Source organism: Chiloscyllium plagiosum, unplaced genomic scaffold (genome assembly GCF_037043375.1).
Source record: "Chiloscyllium plagiosum isolate Xiang-an unplaced genomic scaffold, Cpla_swu_hap1 HiC_scaffold_7, whole genome shotgun sequence".
In the NCBI taxonomy this organism is placed as follows: Eukaryota; Metazoa; Chordata; class Chondrichthyes; order Orectolobiformes; family Hemiscylliidae; genus Chiloscyllium; species Chiloscyllium plagiosum.
Genome location: NW_028270145.1, coordinates 52167628 through 52187974, shown reverse-complemented (window position 1 = coordinate 52187974; position 20347 = coordinate 52167628). Strand labels below are relative to the sequence as shown.

Genomic DNA, 20347 nt, shown 5'->3' with positions numbered 1-20347 from the left:
GATATTTAACAACCATTACCAGAACCTATTAGATACCCTCAATACAAATCAAATCAGTAACACTCACCATCTAAAACCTGGAATATCGATCTCGTCTTAATAACAGTGGTCAACTGTCATCAGTTGTTGTCAAAGTCCATCCTTGTAATGTCTTTTAGGGATGAGAAGAGCAAGGTATTTGACTCTTAATTGCCCTCTGAAATGACCAAGCAAGTCGTTCAATTCAAGGAAAATTAAGGATTGGCAACAAATGCTTGCTGTGGCAGAGACACCCACATCAAAATAATGAAGAAAAAAAAGCCTTCTGTTACTTTCTCCCTCATTGGCTCTCTCTTAAATCCATTAATACTATTTACCTCAATGATTGATGAGAATATGAAACTTACTATCCCATCCACAATCTACATCAAGATGTTTCAGTCAGTGGCTTACACTAGAAGAGATTGCAGAATAGGATGCAAATGCGTTGGTTTCAATCGTGATAAGAACCCAGACCATAGTGACAGCAGTGCTTCATTGAAATGGTCATAAAGTAGAGACCATCACTGATCTTGGAACAGTCTCTGCTGCAAACCAAAAGTCACGATGGCCTTCGCCTGTGTTGTAATGACTCTACGACTGATGGTCACACGAAACACCATGGTTTCAGGAAAATATTTAGTATGTAAAACCTAAACTCATTAAGTTTGCTGACAGTAAATACTCATTATAGTTTATTATGCTCAAGATTACCCAGATGTTCTCCTACTGAAACACTTACATTACTTCATTCCCTAGGACAAGATCCAGCACTGCTAATTTGGTCAAGTAAATACTAATTAATACTATTCTCCTATGCAAATGTTAGAAATTATTCTCCCTCCTTGCCCAATCTGCTGCAATCTCCTAGTCTGTATAGGCCAATTAAAATCTCCTATTACTGCAGTATTATTTTTATAATTTCTGAAATTTGACACAAATATTAATCAATTCTTTTTCTTTTATCAAATTTTGGTGCATCTGCAATATATTCAATGGATGCTTGCCTCTCAATGTTTTATTTACCCTGTCCCTCTGCTCTGCATTTACATTGTGATTCCCCCCTTCGATCTGTTGAATTAGCTTGAATTCCACCACAAAGCACTTAGTATCATCTCCATGTGGACACTGATCTAGCCCTGTTCAGGTGCAATCTCTCTGACTTCCAAAGGTATCACCTACTCCATAATTAGTTTCACTGTCTGAGGTTCTTCCTTCAGTATCACACTTTCAGCCAAGCATTAATCCCTGCCATCTTATTTCTTTAATGATGAGCACACGGCTCTGGGGTAATCTAGGAGATTGACAACTTTGCGATCCTATTCTTTAAATCAAGGTTTTGGTTAACGAAAAGTCAATGTAGGTCAGCAAACACAGGGGTGATAGGTGAATAGTACTTGCTGCAAATTAGGATACAGACAGCAAACCTTTGGATTAGCTCATTTTCACAAGATTGAGGATGTGAATCTGGCTAGAATAGTATTGTACATCAGGAAATGAAGAAAAACATGATCAGTTTCAAAAGCAAATGAGGGAAGGTAGCCAATGAAATGAGCAATGTTAGAGAGATGAAAGTAGGCGGACTTAGTGGAAGAGAGGAAATGGGTTTGGATACTCAGCAGCATCAAATAGGAATCAATGGCAAGAGAGTAGAGCTTAAGGCAGAGCCTGTTGAGAATGTTATCAATCTTTCCTATGTTCAACTGAAGGGAGATTGCTCCGCATCTATGACTAGTTGTCCAAAATGCAGAAAGACTTCTTAAAAGACACTGGAGAGGTTGAGAGGGGTGATGAATAGTTACAGCTGGGTTTGTCAATGAAAACGTGGAACCTGATAGCCTGTCTTTCGATTATGAGAACAACAATACTAGGAATAATTGGAAAAGGCCAAGATTTAATCATGGGAAACTGCAGCGTAGCAAAACATTGATGGAGACTCTCTGGCTACAATTCAATATGCAAGAGTGGAATTGAGTTAGGTTAGTCCCTCACAGCTGGTCATAGAGGAGGGGCATTGTAAAAGGATCATTCAATCACCATGAAAAATTCTGCAGACAGGTAGAAGGGAGAGAATAATCTATTATGGTAGCAGTCATACAAGATTTAACATGACTTTGATTTAGGCTGTTTCAACATTATGACTAAAATAAAAGCTTGGCTGAGAAAATGAAATGAAAACTGGCATGAATTTGAAAACACTGGAGAACTTGAAGAGAGACATAGGTTAAAAATGGGGTATTGAGAAGGGCAGAGGGATCATTGTGGTTTTTCAGGAGAGGTTGACCACAGACGTTTTGAAATGGAAAATTACAGTACCTATGGAGATTAAACCAATAACAAATGTGAGCTCACTTTGTGACAGCAAGTACACAAGCTTCTCACACGAGTGTACATGATGTGGAGGAGGGAAAAAGAAGTCCAAAAGGAAGGAAAAGGAATGATTAAGCAGATCAACAGTTGCAGAGATACGATCATACAAATTAAGAATGGGAGTAGACAATTCAGTAAGATCATGACTGATTCAATTGTGACCTCAAATCCACATTCTGATTAATCTCTGATAACCATTCACCCTTTTGCTTAACCAGGATTTGTCTACTTCTCTCTTAAAGCCATTCTGGGACACTGCATCCATCGTTTTTACAGAAAATGACAATTCCAAAGACTCATGAACCTGTAATAAAAAGATTTGCAGAATTTGTTTTAAATGCACACCCCCAATTCCAGATTCACCCATAATGGGAAACATCTTCTCCACATCTACCTTATCAAGAACCCGCAGGGTCATAACCGTTTCAACCAGGTCACCTCTTACTCTTCTAAATTCCAAGAGATTCAAACCTAGCCTGTCCAACCATACCTCATAAAACAACCTTCTAATTCCAAGTGTTAGTCCTTCTCAGAATATTGACATCCTTCCTTAAATAAGATGACGGATACTGTGCACAGTGCTCCAGCTGCAATCTCACTAGTACCCTATATAACTTACATTCAATTTCACTCATGATAAATGACAATATTCTATAAGTCTTCATAGTTACTTAAATTACCATAAGGTTAGTAAATCAGTGTGGCACACGTGGTCCTTCTGCATTTTAGAAGTCTACACCTCTTACCATTTAGATACGTCTCAGCATTTAGATAATCACAGTGGAGACAACAGCTGAATGGCATTGCCATTAGACTAGTAATGTGGGGACCTGTAATGTCCTGGAAACCAGAGTTTGAATCTCACCACAGCAGATGGGAGAGATGGAATTCTATAAAAATCTGGAATGACAAGTCTAAAGACAACCATGAAACCATTGTCAATTTTGATAAGTAACCATGTGGTTCACTAACGTCCTTTATGGAACAAAATTTCCATCCTTATCTGGTTGGCTCACGTGACTCCACACTCTTAACTGCCCTTTGAAACGATCTAACAATCTACTCCGTTGTATCCAAAGGCAAGTAGGGATGCATAATAAATGCTGGCCTAGACAACACCCACATCCCACAAGTAAATTTTAAAAATGCTTTTTTTAATTCTGTATGTCAAAATGGACAATTTCACATTTTCCGACGGTATATTCCATTTGCCACATCTTTAGTCCATTCATCCTAACTATATATTTGCATAGCCTCTCTATGTCCTCTTCACAACTTACTTTCCTACTTATCTTTGTGTCATCAACAAACTTCGCAACCATATCTTACGTCCTTTCAGCCAAGTCATATTGAGTTCCCAGCACACCACTCACGTTGTTAACTTGAAAAATCTCAATTATATCTCCTGTGAACCAGTCAGTCAATCTTATATCCATGCCAATATACAACCTCCTATACTATGAACTTTTATTTTATGCAGTAACCTTTGATGTGGTACTTTATCCAATGCCATCTTGAAGTCGAAAGTACAGTACATCCATCCACCAGTACTGTAAAAGATCAGAACTTGGGGCTTCAGCTTTTTATCCTCAGCACATTATCACCTCCAAGAACTCCCAAAGCATCAGTCAAATGTGATTTCCCTTTCTCAATATCATATTGACTCTGCCCAACACTTTGAAAGTTGCTAAGTAACTTATAACTTCCAACTTTTTCTCTATGATAACAGTTAAACTAACTGGCCTGGAGTTTCCTGCTTTGTCTCCCTCCCTTTTTATATTTGCTATATTCTAAACTCATGGAACCATCCCCAAATCAATAAGTTTTAGAAAATTAAAATCACCATCAACTACCTCATGAGCCATTTCTTTTAAGATCCTATGGTGAAGTTCATCAGGACCAGGTGCTTAACAGCCTGCAGTTCCAACAATTTATTCTTTGATGATTGTGATTTTCAGGAGTTCATCCCTCCCTTACATCTGTTGATTTATCTCTGCTTATGAGATGTTGCTTGTAACTTTAGTGAAGACCAATACAAAATGCCTATTCATTGCATCTGCTGTCTCCTTTTTTATGAATTTCTCAGACACACTTTCTATATGATCATTTTAGAAACTCTTACTAAATGTTTTATAGTTATGGCTAGCTTTCTCCGAATATTTCCACCTGTATTAAGGTTTTTTGGTAAATATATTTATTAGCAATTTTTTTTTAAAACTTTACAAACATTAGATTACATTACAGTGTGGAAACAGGCCCTTCGGCCCAACAAGTCCACACCGACCCACCGAAGCGCAACCCATCCATACCCCTACATCTAACACTATGGGCAGAGGGGGGGGCGATATAAAACCTCCACCCACCTAGCAAAGACTCCACCCAACCCAAACTGTTCTAAGACATAAAAAAGATACGGCCATCCACCCGGTCAAATGCTTTCTCCGCATCTAAGGAAATCACCAACCCCTGAATCGATCATTGCTGACAAACTTGGACCACATTCAGCAACCTTCTAATATTATTAGAGGACCTACGGCCCCTTATAAAGCATGTCTGGATCTCTTTAAAAATATGGGGCAACACCCTTCCAGTCTCAGCGCTAGGATCTAGGACAGAATTTTGAAGTCTGAGTTTAAAAGAGAAACGGCCTGTCTGAGGCACAATCCTCAGGAACCTTTCCTTTCTTAAGAATTAAGGAAATATTAGCTTCTCTCAAAGATGGTGGTAGGCGTTCATGCATATAGGAGTGATTGTACATCTCCAACATCGGCCCTGACAGAATCCCTATAAACTCCTTATAAAACTCACCTGGAAGACCATCAGAGCCAGGCGCTTTCCCACTCTGAAGTTGCCTAACTGCCTCCTGTATTTCCTGAACTGTCAAGGGGGCATTAAGGAGAGAGGCCCATTCCAAGGTTACCCCTGGGAGGTCCAGGTTCTTAAAAAAGGTCTCCATTTTAGCACTCCTGTCTTCGCAACCTTCAGACCGATACAATTCAGAGTAAAAGCTCCGAAAAGCCTCATTAATCTTTTTAGCATCGTATGTAAGGACCCCGGCGCTGTCTCTGATTGATTGGGGAGCACACTTTTTCCTAGTCAGGAAATACTTCCCTGGCCTATCCCCATATTCAAACAGCCTCTGTCTAGCAAAAGCAAGTTCTTTCTTTGCGTTTTGTGTCAGTATTGAATTCAAGGCAGCCCAAAGGGCTGTGATCCGCTATAACTTAGTCACCGAAGGCCGTGCAAAATGTGCTGCCTCCGCGGCTTTCAACTGCATCTCATGGAGACGCTGCTGTTCCTCTGTCATTTCCAGCTAGCCAAACAGGAAATAGCTAATTCCCTAGCAAAGGCCTTAGCAGTCTCCCATAGCATGGATGGACTACTAGCCGTGCCGGAGTTGATAGTCAAGAATTCCTGAAACTCCTTCAAAAAGTATCTCACAAATTTGGAATCCTTAAGGAGAAAGGGGTCCAAATGCCAGTGCCGCAAATCTAGCCCTTCACTCTTGGCCTTAACCTCCAAATATACTGCCGCATGATCAGAGATAGCTATATTCCCAATTTTACAACCCATAATTGAATCCAGAAGGGCCGAGGGAGCCAGAAAGAGTCAATCCTCATGTGACATTTATGTGGGTTTGAAAAAAAGGTGAAGTCTCTGCCGGTAGAGTGAAGAAATATCCACCAGCCCCAACTACTCGCATAAGTCAACCACCTGCTTGGCCTGCGAAGAAATATTTGGGGGCCCACAAGGCATCCTGTCCACTGTCAGATCCAAAAGACAATTAAAATCCCCCCTATAATAATGTGCCGTGTTCCAAAAGCACACAACTTAGAGAAAGCACTAACCAAAAATTTGAGGGAATGTGCCAGAGGACAGTAGATGTTTAAAATGCCATATTCCTCCCCAAGTATCAGGGTTTTAAGTATCACAAACCATCCCTGCTCATCTTTCACCTGCTCTAATAATCTGAATGGAAGATTTTTCTGGATAAGTACCGCCACTCCCCTACTTTTACAAGTAAAGGATGAAAAGAATACCTTCACCCTACCGGCAGAGACTTCACCTTTTTTTCAAACCCACATAACCCCTCCTGTTGTAATTTCAGATGTTCCCCATCATCAAGATGGGTTTCCTGCAACAAAGCGATATCAACCCTTTCCATCTTAAGGCTAGAAAGCACTTCTTTGCTTTTAATAGGCGAATGACTTCCCTTAATGTTCCAGGTGCACCATTTAATAAGACACTTAGCCATATCCCCTTTCAGACACCCTTGAACCCCTCGGAGGGAGAACCCTGCTTACAAAGCGCCGAGCATAAGTAAATAATGACTCAGAATCAAAAAACTACATATACAAAAACTATTCTATCATAACTATAAACAACTATTACTGCCATTAAACTACAAAGAAAACCAACTATAGAACCTTGAATGGAAGACTCTTCCCCCTGCCCATACGGGGCACTCACCCTACACATCCCCTCCTTCACAGCTCCTTCAAACCTGGACTGTGCCCCAGCCTTAGGCCAGAAAAAAAAACAAGGAGATGATCCTTAAATCAAAAGACAAAGTCAGGATGAGCACTCCACCCACCTCTGGCTTCATGTCACCCCTACCTGTGACTAAAAGAGAAGCAGAACAAAAAAAAAGGGACAGAGACAACAAAGAACATCCACTAAATTTCCCATCAGAAAATCCAGTTATTAAAAAAAAAGGAACAACTTATTCCAAAGTCTTTTCCCCCCCTTTCCAAAAAGGAAATTATTAGGGAGAAAGAAAGGAATAAAAGGGAAAACATGGGGAAAAATAGAAAAGAGAACAAACATTAACCATATTCTTCAGGACAATCCATCTATTCTAAAACTGTCCACAAAGTTTTTAGCCTTATCCGCCGAGTCAAATGTATAAACTGAGCCCTCACGGCTGAAACAAAGTACTGCAGGGTATCTCATAGAAAACTGGATGCCTAGGTTCCTCAGCCTCTTTTTAACTTCATTGAAGGACTTCGGATTACAGCTGCTGAAAAATCCTGGAAAAGCACGATTTTTGACCCCTTGTACAGCAACGCCTGCAGATCTTTTCTTAGGGATCTGGAAGCTTCTATGACTTTTTGCTTGTGCTTATATGAGTGGAAGTGCACTAGGACCGGGCGGGGATGCTGCACCAGCCCTGACCTGTGCACTGTAACCCGATATGCCCTTTCAATCTGAAGCCTGCTGGACTCGATGTGAAGGCCCAAAAACTTCAGCAGCCAGTTTTCAAAGAAACTGGCTGGCTGCTCACCTTCAGGGAGCCCGACAATTCGGAGATTTATCTTCCGACCTCAATTTTCGAGGTCATCAATATGGTTTCGCAAGGCCCACACCTCTTGCTCCAGCACCTGGATCCGACTGGATGAGGACTCCATTGCAGCTTCCGAGGCCTTAGTTCACCTCCTCCAGCCTCTCCCGGAGGCCCTGGATCTCCTGCTCGTGCTTCTGCAGCATGGATGCAATAGGTTGCACCTGGGCACGAATCTCCCCACGGATTTCCTCAATCGCAGCCGCAACTTTCAAGGTAAGTCTCTCCATCGCCGCAGCCAATTCCTGAGAGTCTGTCAGGTCCCGGGGGGGGGGGGGGGGGGGGGGGGGGGGGGTGGAGATCAGGAGAGGCTGCTGCTGCAGTCTCTGGTGTGGTAGGTGTTGCAGGGGAGTGTCCTCCCTGCTGCTGTTTGCTTGCTCCTTTTCCCTTTGGCATCCTTCCCACTCCCAAATATTAACAAATATGCGTTCTGGAAGGTTCTAAACTAATATTTCCACCACACAAGTTGGCCAGGGATGGTTAAAAAAAACACCGGTATACCTTGACTGTCCACAGCAGTTCTACAGAATCGCCACCATCTTACCGAGTCTAATTTTTGTTTTTTTTAATATTCTGTACAATCTTCTGACATGCCACTTCTATTTGCACAACTTTTTATTTTACTTTGATATATCTTAGCATTTCTAGTTAACCAAGGATCCATCCTTGGATTTTTTTTTAACCTATTTGAGTGCATTCATTCTGTATATTCTGAAATCCCCTCTAAAATATCTGCCATTGCATCTCTGTCAAACCTATCTTTTAACCTAATTTGCAAATTCACTTCAGCTAGCTCTACTTTCATGCCCGCATAATGACCCTTTTGTTTTAAAACATTCTCAGGCTGTTGACCTCTCTCTTAGACTAAAGTAAAATTCAATTAAATTATGGTTGCTACTTGGGGGTGTCGTCTTTGATATCATTAATACAGCTTATCTCATTGCACAATACCCAATTTCATAGCCTACTCACTGGCTGGATGCAGAACATGTTGTGCAAAGCGTTCCATGTACAGTACTCATCTAGGCTACACCTTTGCCCATCTGACTTTTCCAGACTATATACACAGGTGAAAATTTCCCATAATCACCACCAACCCAACCATATGATTACTGTTAGGAAGCCTGTTCACCATACTCAAGTGTTTTCTTGCCTTTATCATTTCTCTTCTCTACCCAAACAGTTCCCACAATTAGGGTTTCTAAATTTCGATCATCCCTAATGCCATCATTAAATACCAGAGCCACCCCTCCACCTTCTCCTAATTAAACATCCTGTATACTTCATGATTCAGAGCCCAGTCCATGTCCCCCTGCAGACATGTCTCTATAATGGCTATCAAATCATACTAAATATTTACACTTGCAGTTTATCAGTTTTGTTTTGAATGAGACATGAATTCAGATACATAGCCTTTAGTTTTATACTTTTGCTACTTTTTTTTGCAAATTCTAGTCTTATCTATTGGTAGATTTTTAGATTTGTACTCTCTCCCCCTTCCTGTCACAGTCTATTTGTCATTTCCTATATACATGGATATTTCATGGAGATCATAGCTAAATAATAGGCTGTCTTAAAGGATCAGTTCTGAGTGAATTGAGCAAAAGTCAGGGTCTAACAGTGAAGGGAGACGGAGTAGATGCAGGTGAGCAGAAATTACTTTGGCTGTGGCTCTTATCACAGTGTGATAAGATGAGATGGTCAAGGTGATGGCTGTTAAATGGGTTGGGGAGTTTATACAGAAGGAGAGAAGTGAATTCAAAGTACAGACAGCAAGATAATTTGAGATGGGCTTTAAATTACAGAGATGAAACGGCTCATTACATAGGTGGGAAAGAAAAAGGACGAGGATATCGCCAAAGACCTTGAAATGGAGCTTGAGAGAAGGTAGAGAATTAAGATTTTAGAAGAGACAGAGGAGAAGTGAAATAAGGCAAAGTGCTTGAAGGAAAGATTCCAAAGACACATTCTGTCAATCTACCGATTATAAAATCAGAAATTAAATAAACAACAAACTAATATTTTAGTTATATTAAATGAGATTAATATTAGGAAAGATATTAAAAATAATTCCAATGATCTTTAAAGAGGTATTTATTAAATGTCTGCACCCTCTCAACGGACACCAGAAGCCCCAATTAAAAATTTCAAACAATTGTTTCTGAATTGGAACTTAAGCCTGCAAACCTTTTACACTCAAAGACAAAATAGTTACTTCTGAGCAATACTGGCACTTGTGAAGGCAGCAAGGATCATTTGGCAACAATGCAGCAGCAAGAGATTCAATAAAAACAGATCATCTAGCTTAGAGGTGAGTGAAAACTGCCCTGTAGAGGAGCAGAAAATTGAGAAGGTAAGAGAAGGCCAAGTACTAGAAAAGAAGCTATTCATCAGAGAGTTGTGCCTGTAGAATGTGTTGATGTTGAAGGTCACTAGAAAAGTCCAGAACTCAATGAAAAATATACTTTGATTCAGTACAAAGTAAATTATTACTCTAAGCATTAAAATAAATTGGAGAAATAGCACCTAGTGGAGAATTGGGGTGTCAGCTCAAATAGGTTTATTAAAATTTGAAACTGCAAGTAACAGAATTTGCAGCAGCCAAGTCTTATCAGCGAAGTCTTTTACAAAAGCCTACTTCTGATCGCAGAGGAATCCAGGAGTCACGAAGTCAAATGTGAGCATGCAATTAAAACAAAAAATAGAGGAAGGACAAAGTTGAGAAATTGAATGGGTGCAGGCATTAAATTAAAATTATCATGCAAACAATTGCCAAAGCTGAATGAGCATTGCTGATAAAACCGACATCAATTTACAAATCAGTGTTCAAATGTTCAAAGTTTCTATCAAAACAACTGGAAGTTGCAAACAACCAAAGAATTTATAAAACAGTGCACAAATTTTTGACTTGTGATTTTATAGCATCTTTCTTAAACTCAGGGCATCCCAAAGTGTCTAAAGCAAATAAAATGTCAGCAGTCACTGAAGTTACTTCAAAAGTTAAACAAAATAATAGCTGAAACATTTTCACCATTCAGTGTCCACAGGGAAGTTAAATTTATTTTATCTTGTTAAATAGTTCTTAAGATTATGATAAATTTTAATCAGTTTTCTAAAATCTACTTCCTTTTTAATATAGTGTAATTAAAAACATCAATGTACCTGGCAGGTTTGTGGTACTTGCAGAGAAAGTCAAACCGCTCATCTGGAACTGGCACTCTGCTTTCATTGGGATCAATGGTACAGAAGGGAAAGTTTTCTGCAGCTGCCTGACTTTTTGTTAGAACGTTAAAAAATGTAGATTTCCTGTTTCACAAAGAAAAAAAAGTTAAAAGACCAGCATTTCTGAGAAAAGATACAATGAAATAATAGTATTTTACCCAGCATACAGCAAAGTCTAATATTTAAAGACAAGGGACTATAACTTTACATGACATATTTAGGCAATATTGAACAGGTCACAGTCATGAAAAACAGAGTACTAGTTTGGGGGATTGAAGCATTACAAAAATAATAAGCTGAATTAAGTATTTGCAGAGATTTGAGGAGAACGGAGATTTAAGCATAAAAAGGTGAGGAATGCAAGTGTAAAATCACAATATTACAACACAAAATGAGATCATTTGGTCTGTCACATCATTGCCAGTTTTCTGCAAAAGCAACACTACTTGTCCCATTCCTCTGCCCATTTCCCACAGCCATAATTTTTTTTCTCCTCAGAAAATCTGATTCCATTTTGAAAGCCATCATAGAATCCGTCCTCCACGCTCTCAAGCAATGCATTCCACAGCCTAACTACATGCTGTGTAAAAAGGTTTTATAATCAGGTCACCTTTGGTTCTTTTGTCATTCACTTTAAATCAATGCCCTCTGCCCTCTGTTTTTTTTATTTTCTGCCCTTAATGTCAGTGCTGAGCACTTCCCTGGATGGTCTAGTGCTAGTCAGAAGCATAAAACAAAATCCTCAACACTGATCCAATAATATGTCTAAACCCTAGCATTAAAAAGTACTATACCAAGGCAATAATCAATTTTATCCCCAAATTCAGTCATCCTATGAATGGAACTATTAATTTACAGTTAAAAAGTATGGAGTGAAGTAGAGGGCAAACGCAAGCACAAGGGAAACAGGGACAATCTGCAGGAGGTACCTAAATTTTCAATGCATTAACAACAAAAACAAAAGGATGAAACTGGGTAGATTATGTAACAACCAGTCCAGGCCACAAATATGAAAGCTAACCCTAAGAATTTGGTTTAAGTTTTCAAGCAATCATAGAAACCATGAGGATTATTTATGTGAGGACATTCAAAAAGATCATAGCATTTGCAACACAAGAGGTAGGAGGTCTACTTGTTTGTTCATGGAATGCCTATCTCGAATTTCCCTTGAAGAACTTTCTTAAATTGCTGCAGAACAAGCACTGAAGGTACACCCACAAGACTGTTATGACAGAATTTAAGGATATTGATTTAGCAATGACAAAACAGCAACATAATTTCAAGTCAGGATAGTATGAGACTTGGAGAGATACTTGAAATGGAAGCATCACAATATCTTAACAACCCTCAATTTTGATGGTAGAGCATACTGGTTTGAAAGGTGCTACTCAAAGAGATTTGGGCAAGTCCAACAGTGCACTTTGTCGATGGTACGTACTACTTTACTGCGGGCTATTAATGGAGGTAGTGAACATCATGAATGAAGCTGGCTGCTTTGCCATAGATGATGAATGCAAAGTGTTGTATGAATTAACACTAAGACAAGTGCTGACTATTCAACTGCACTTCTGACTTGCACCTTGAATGGTGGACAGGCATCAGGGAAATTAGGAGTCAAGTTACTCACTAGACATTCCTTGCCTCTAACTTGCTCTTGTAGTTGCAATGTTTACAATGCTGGCTTGCTGAAGTTTCAGGTCAATGGTAATCATCAGGATGCTGATGATGATGGTAATCCCATGTCGCAATGGTTTCATTCTCTTTTGCAGATGATCACGGCGTGCAGTTGGGTAACAAACCTCACTTGCCAAATCTGAGTGTTGTCCATTTAGGCATGAAGGAGTTGCAAATGGGACTGAACACTGCAACCTGGTGTTGAGAGATTGTAACTTTGTCCACCCCAGTCCAACACTGGCACCTTCATATCACAGCAATTATCAACATCCACCCAATCTGTGATGGAGGGGAGGTCCTTACCAAAGTAGCTGAAGATGGACCTAGGAATCTAGGATGAAGAACAGCAATGTCCTGGGTCTCAAATAACTGACCTCCAATAATCCTGATGAAATCTGACTCCACTTGGGGACAGTTTTCCCATTGATTTCAAATTTGCTATGGCTTATTCAATTGCTGCCTAAATGTCAGGGGCATTCCTTCATGCTTCCCAACTGAAATGCAGCCTTTTCTTTCCCCACCTTTGGGCAAAAACTTATCTCAATTGTCCTGGTACAACAGAAACTCTGCATTGAACATCAGATTCATTCTAATTGGAGGTTGATAATATTTTCCATCACGTTGCTGATGTTTGCGATAATAAACCAGATTAACTTTGTCTGGTTTACCAAGTTAATTCTGGGTATGGAGGGATTTTCTAATGAGGTGAGGTTGAGTAGGTTGGGGTCATACTAAGTGTTTAAGAGAACAGGAGGAGATCTTGTTGAAACAAACAAGATTTTGAAGGCACTTCACAGGGTAAATGCAGAGAAGTTCTTTCCATTGTGGCAGAAGTTAGGACTAGATGGCATCATCTCAAAGTAAGAGGTTCCCCTTTTAAAACAAAAATAAGCAGAGTAGTCGATCTGGGTCATTCAGTATATTCAAGGCTGAGAGACAGAGAGACCTTTCATCTGTAAGGGATTCAAGGGTTTAGGGCAAAAGACAGGAATGCAGCATGATCAGTACAGCCATAACAGGCAAAGCAAACTTGCTGAACCGAATGGCCTATTTCTGCTTCTACACCTTATGGTCCGTTTTTGTAGACCAATAAAAAAAATGTTGGAGTCTCCCACAATGTCTGATCAATCTCAGTATTGTGGACTGTGCTGTGACAACTTGGGTTAGGATGTGGTTAGTTCTGGTGCGCAAGTCTTCAGTATTTTGACTGGATGATACAAAGGCATACGACCTGTGCATTCAGCTATTTCTTTAAATCATGGAGTGATCAAATTAGCTGAATTCAGGCATCAATGATGCTGGGGACCTCAGAAGGGAGAAGATTAAATCAGCTAATGGGTACATCTAGCTGAAGATGGTTAGCGAATAATTAAGCCTCTTCATTTTCACTGATGGGCTTAGCTCCCCACTCATTAAGAATACAGGTGTATGTGAAGTCTCCTCCTCCAGTTAGGTTAACTGTTGTCTGTTGACAAATGAATTTGGCAGGATTGCGAGATTTGATCTGATCTGTTTGAAATTGCTTAGTTCTGTCTATAGCATCCAGGTTTCACTGTTCAGCACACACCGTCCTGTGTTACAAACATCTGATGCTACCCCTGGTGCACTCTCCCACACTGCTCATTGAACCAAGGCTGATCTCCTCGTTTGCATGTGCTCGCACAAATGTGTTTATGGGAGTTAGTGTTGCATTGTATTTGTAATTCTGGTGCTGTGTAATTTTTGTCTGATCAGTAAAATTACAACATTAAAAAACATTTAAAACACACCCTCTGAAGAAATGCAGAGGTCAACAGGGAGGTGAAGGATTTTAAAGAGGGGAAAGATACTCTGCCACTCCTTTTCTGCCCAAGGTGATGCCACAGAGAGATTCAATCAATAAAGCACTCAGTATAACAAAACAGCTTCATCTCCAGAAAGACGGTGGGGTTCATTCATATTGATACTATCACGGACAGATGCATTTGAACAGTTAAACTGGTGAGGGTGAGTAGGTTTTTCACTCTTACTGGATCTCTCACCACAGACCCAGTCTGGTTAATATGACCCTTCTAATGTTACCAAGCCAGTCTTGGTGACATACACTGAAGTTTGCACTTCCTTTCCATGTTTGTCTAATTTACTTTGAACTGATAAAGTATACTTTTGTGGCATTATAATAAGATAACAGAATAGCCTCCAGGATGTTTTTGTAAACTTTCATTTAATAATCTTGAACTTACAGCCCTTATCAGTTTGCTAATTTCAAGACTGCAGTCTAATGAGAGATAAGTGTGTCTATTCAGCTTATCAAATTCATTTTTAAATTACTCTTGAATATCCTCTTCCACTGCTCTATCAGAGCATGCACTGATCAATGAATGGAACCATCCACGCATTTATCTTAAAATCGTATTTCAGTAGTTTAAAAAACTTAGTCTTTTTTTAAAAGAATCACATATCTAAAAACAAACTGCTACTTCTATACTTCAGCAATTGTAGAAAATGATCACTTCTTTATAAACGGAAGAATCCAAGTTTCCCAGGTTTTCCTCGTAATGAGACTTTCAAGAGAGCTAATAGCCTCCAGTTTCTTTGCTACATTGTCTCATTTGTTGAATGTTGCAAGGCACTGTTGGACTGTTGCTAAACTGAAATGATTAAATTAGATTGGGTCTAAAAGGGGAAATATGTTCCATTCAAAGACGTACCTAGCTGTGACAAAATTGTGGAAAAAATAAGTTCTATGAAAATAGTGTAAATTCTTGGCACTTTATGGAAGCAATCGTCTATATATATAGTCTTAGAGAAATCAACAAAGCATTTAAATTTCAACATTCTACTGCTGGTTCATGTTTTTTATCCACTTCAGTTATTATTTGAGACAAAGGATATCCCTATGATGCAGTTTAACATGTTACATAAAGCATCAAGAGCATATCTGTGATTTTTCTATTGCGAGGTCTCTTCCAAAGACAAAGGGAAGGGAATGTTGAACAGAACTCAGCACAGAATTTACCTTGGTAGACAGTGATTGAAGTGATCCAAGTCCAGCAGAGTAGAGAGGCTGGCAAGGAATAAGTAGCACAAGGTGAGAATGTGTAAGGGTATAAGCAGGCAGGGAAAGAATTAAGTTCAGAATTTTGTGAAACAAGAGGTTCAGCTGAGCATGACTCCGATCATGTAAGCACTTACAGTTAATGGTGGGGGTACTGGAGGCAAGAGTAATGGGTTAACAAGGTGGAAAAGCATTCATTATGTACAGTTATTTAACAATATTGGAAGCATTGAGTATGCAAGGTCAGCTAACAAGGTGAAAAGTAACCATTGGATGAATCCAGTTAACAAGGTTAAGAACATTCATTGTATAACAGTAAGGGGCTTGGCCTCTGCTATTGATACTCGTTGATTGTAACAGTCACCCAATGAATAGGTTTGTTGCCTTATCTGAATGCTCCTCCCTATAAAATGACTACATAGTTCATTGAGAAACTACTGTTCAAGACAAGACCGTGAACTCATGCCTCTGTGGACATGGGCGATTGTTCTCTCTCCTTCCAGGGCCTGCAATAAAGATGAAGAAGGTAAAACTATACAGTGTCTCTGAGCATCTTGCTTTGACTAAGAGGTGAATGGGACGATAAAGGGGTTCCTAATTTCTAAACCTTCGCAGTATGAGAGCTCAGACTTACAGACGCAATCCCTCACAGGGGTGTAATTTTGAAGACTCGACGAATGAACATATCCTGTACTTTATAATGGCTGCATTACACCGTCCAGCATTGTGTTCCTACTTACATACAAATCAAATTGCGAACGAACTCCAGAACTGAATCTATTTGCAATTTACTCAAGTAGTCATTTGCAAGTACAGAACTTGAATACTGCTATAAAACAACATGTTTTCAAAGCTTTCAGACTTACATTCATCAGGACATTTCACAAGAATTGGTTTACTTGCCTTTACTGCTTTACATTGAAAACAGGAGTTGGGAGGTCATGTTGCAGCTATATAGGATATTAATTAGGCCACTTTTGGAACGCTGCATTCAAGTCTGGTCTTCCTCCTATACAAAGGATGTTGTGAAAACTGAAAGGATTCAGAAAAGATTTACAAGGATGTTGCCAGGATTGGAGGGTTTGAGCTATAGGGAGAGGCTGAATAGGCTGGGCTACTTTCCCTACAGCATCAGAGTTTGAGGGGTGACTTCATCGAGGTTAATAAAATCATGAGGGGCATGGTTAGGCTGAGTAGTCAAGCTCTTTTCCTCAGGATAGGGAGTCCAAAACTAGAGGCATAGGTTTGAGGTGAGACGTAACATTTTCCACACAGAGGGTGGTGCGTGTGTGGAATGAGCTGCCAGAGGAGATGGTGGATGCTGGTACAAATACAACATTTGTGTGGATACATAAATAGGAAAGGTTTAGAGCTATATGGGCCAAATGCTGGTAAATGGGACTTGATCAATTTAGAAATGGTCGGCATGGACGTGTTGGACCGAAGGATCTGTTTCCGTGCTCTACATCTCTATGGCTCTATGAGCATCAATTCAAGGGAAAAGCTCAACACGTTACAGGAAAGTGCTGATTCGATGGCAAGTGAACTTTGATTGTTAAAGGCTTTGCATGGAGAATGCAACAATTCATTCTAATTGATAGTTAACAGGCAGACTCTCATTATTTTAAACCAGGTGGGATGACATATTGCCAAGAGAAATTAAAAAGCTACTGGCTGTCCCCTGTTTTGCTAATATGAAACAAACAGTGTGTACACATTCTTTCTGTCTATAAAGAAAGAGGGTCCAACGCAATATTATATTGCTTTCAGCCCAGACAAGTGTGCCACACTGCATGTTCCAATTCCTGAATTGGTTACCAGTCTTAATTCTTCACGCATTCAGGATTATCTAGCAAACAATATCCAATTGCTGAATTACATCCAATGGTGGGCACTGTGTACACAATTTGCGAACACAGACTAGTTGGGCATAGTCAATGCCTTGCATGTTATGAACAACCGAAGGCACATACCCCTTGATACAATCTACCAGTGCTTTCGACAAATAGCCTACATATGTGGGTTCATACCAACACTGAAATAAATTCACATAGCACATTACTCAGTTGTGTGATGGGCAGAAGCTTTTGCTGACTTGATAGCAACATCCTGTTAATGGTCAGCACCACTCCTCTTACAATTACATAGCAGTAGAGTGAAATCTATTGTTCAAACTCTTGAGATGGATTACTGTAATCCCAGGTAGACAAGGTAGCTTTCAAGAATGACTGCCTTAAAGCTGTTAACAAATTTCTGCGATACACAGGAAGAAATGTTCTGATCAGTCTTTTTAGACCCTGATCGAACAGAGTCAATGTGCTTGGCTTAAAAAGTTAAACAAAATCTGATAGTTAATTGTCAATCAACAAACTGGATCATTCTCTATGGCAATGATTCCACCAGAGACCACTTCACAACCAAGAAGCATTCTCTTGTGGTATAAACATTGGTTTTCCCTTTGGGAAATGCCCTGATGAATTCAAAATTAAAAAACTTGGACAAAATGTATTTATTTTCTGCAATAAACAAATACTCAGCATGAAGAAAAGTAAGAAAAGCACAGGTAAGCAGAGATATTCAGCAGAAAACAACCATGCAAACTGAGGAGGAAGACATTCAGCAAAGTATAGGAGACACTGAACAAAACACAATCAGAATAATGAGAATGACTTACTCATAAATGTATTCCAATTTATAAATCTCCAAAAGTTTGTTCAAATCAGAAAATTAGAATATGTATTTTATCCACAAGAAATTAATGGTAAATTTACCAATTTCTACAATGACCTATAGGCTCCCATTTCTAAATTTTCACTTTCCCATTTGAGTTTTGTAAACAAGGGATGGGAGAAACTGGCATTCTTAAACTCCATTTTCAAAGGTGTATGTTAAGATGGCATATGTTTGTGCTGGTGCATTGTACAAGTGGTTAATTATGCCTTATCATTCAACACATGGGAAATAGCGTAGAACTCAGGAACAGATTGAAATATTTTAAAACATGCATAATTCCATGAATTTCCTAGTATAGACACAACAAATCAGGCTCACAATAGTTGACACTCTTAAAACTTTGAAACAAATTCTTGTTTACGACATGTTAGCAATTGTCTATTTTCAATCAACACTATTTTCATCTCACATTAGGGACATTTTTAATACCATTTGGTTATTTTTTTAAAATCAGATACAAACATCAAATAGTAAGAGAAAGGTAAACATTAACACTTCTATTTAGTTTTAGACCCAGGTGAAGGTTATTGTTTGTCTCCTATCAAGGCATGTCACTAGTTTCTGACAACTCAATAGCATCTTATGATAAACAAAAAAAGTGAATAGAATCAATTAATTTTACTTCTTCAAACTAAAGTAAAAGCTTACAGAGGAAGTGATGATGAAACAGTGACAAAAAGTCAAATAATTTTCCACTAGTTCACAAAATGCAACTGGCACAATCCCTCGCACAGAATACATTTTTTCGCATTGATACAAGTGAAGAGAGTTTTACTTTGAATCTAGCTTACACAACATCAAATTTTACATTACTTTAGTCTGCCAAGAGGGCAAATTTGTTCCAATATTCATCTCTGAACCAATATGCTAAAAAGTGTGTAATTTGATCATAAAAGAGAAAATAAGAAGCCTAAAACATTTGTCAACATAACAAGAATATCATAAAATATACCAGTTTATGTCAAAAATTATTAGAAAACATGTCTTTTCCTCTTTCTTTGAGTTATGACATGTCAAGGGACAATTAAAAACAATTATAAACAACAGGAAATGTTACAGCAGTTCTCAAACAGGGATCTGGGATTCCTCAGAGATTTTCCAGGAGTATTCAAAAATAAAGTGGAAGCATTCACCAAGCAAACCTAGCCTCATGGATGAGTGGAAATGAGAGCGGAGTGTCACTGGCACACTTGTGGTGCACAGTGGGCTAACTATCTTAACTAAGAGAGAAGTTTGCATCATGGAGCACTGAAAACAACATTAAGATCATTATTTCTCAGTATAAACTTTTAAATATATACTGGTTTAAGAAAGAGTTATATTCATACAGTACAGAAAGAGACCCTTCAATCCAATTCATCCACATCAACTAGACATCCCAATGTGACCTTGTCCCATATCCCTCTAAACACTTCCTATTCATATATCCATCCAGATGTCTTTAAAATATTGTAATTGTACCAGCCTCCATCATTTCCTCTGGCAGTTCATTCCATACATGGACCATCCTCTGCATGAAAAAGTTACCCTCAGTTTCTTTTTAAATCTTTCCCCCCTCACCCGAAACCCATGCCCTCTAGTTTTGGACTCCTTCACCCAAGGAAAAAGACCTTGGCTATTCACACTATTCATGCCCCTCATGATTTTATAAACCTCTAAAAGGTCACCACTCAACCTCTGACACTCCAGGGAAAAAAAAAGCTCCGGAATATTCAGCCTCTCTCTATAACTCAAACTCTCCAGTCCCAGCAACATCCTTGTAAATCTTTTCTGAACCCTCTCAAGTTTAACAACATTCTTGCTATAGAAAGGTGACCAGAATTGTATGCAGTATTCTAAAAGTGGCCTCACCAATGTCCTGTACAGCTGCAACATGCGTCTCAACTCCACTACTCAATGCCCTCGCCAACGAAGACAAGAATGCCAAACACCTTTTTAACATCCTGCCTACC

The 20347-nt window shown here is 39.2% G+C and overlaps 1 protein-coding gene across 2 annotated transcripts in view; it reads right to left on the bottom strand.

Annotated features, from left to right (window-relative positions):
- ola1 (Obg-like ATPase 1) overlaps positions 1-20347 on the bottom strand; it is a 236025-nt gene that overhangs the window by 170216 nt on the left and 45462 nt on the right. For both annotated transcript variants that reach the window (XM_087989008.1, XM_043693599.2), the window contains exon 3: positions 10892-11035. In XM_087989008.1, coding sequence (XP_087845134.1) covers positions 10892-11035 — 144 coding nt within the window. The remainder of the gene's footprint in view (positions 1-10891; positions 11036-20347) is intronic.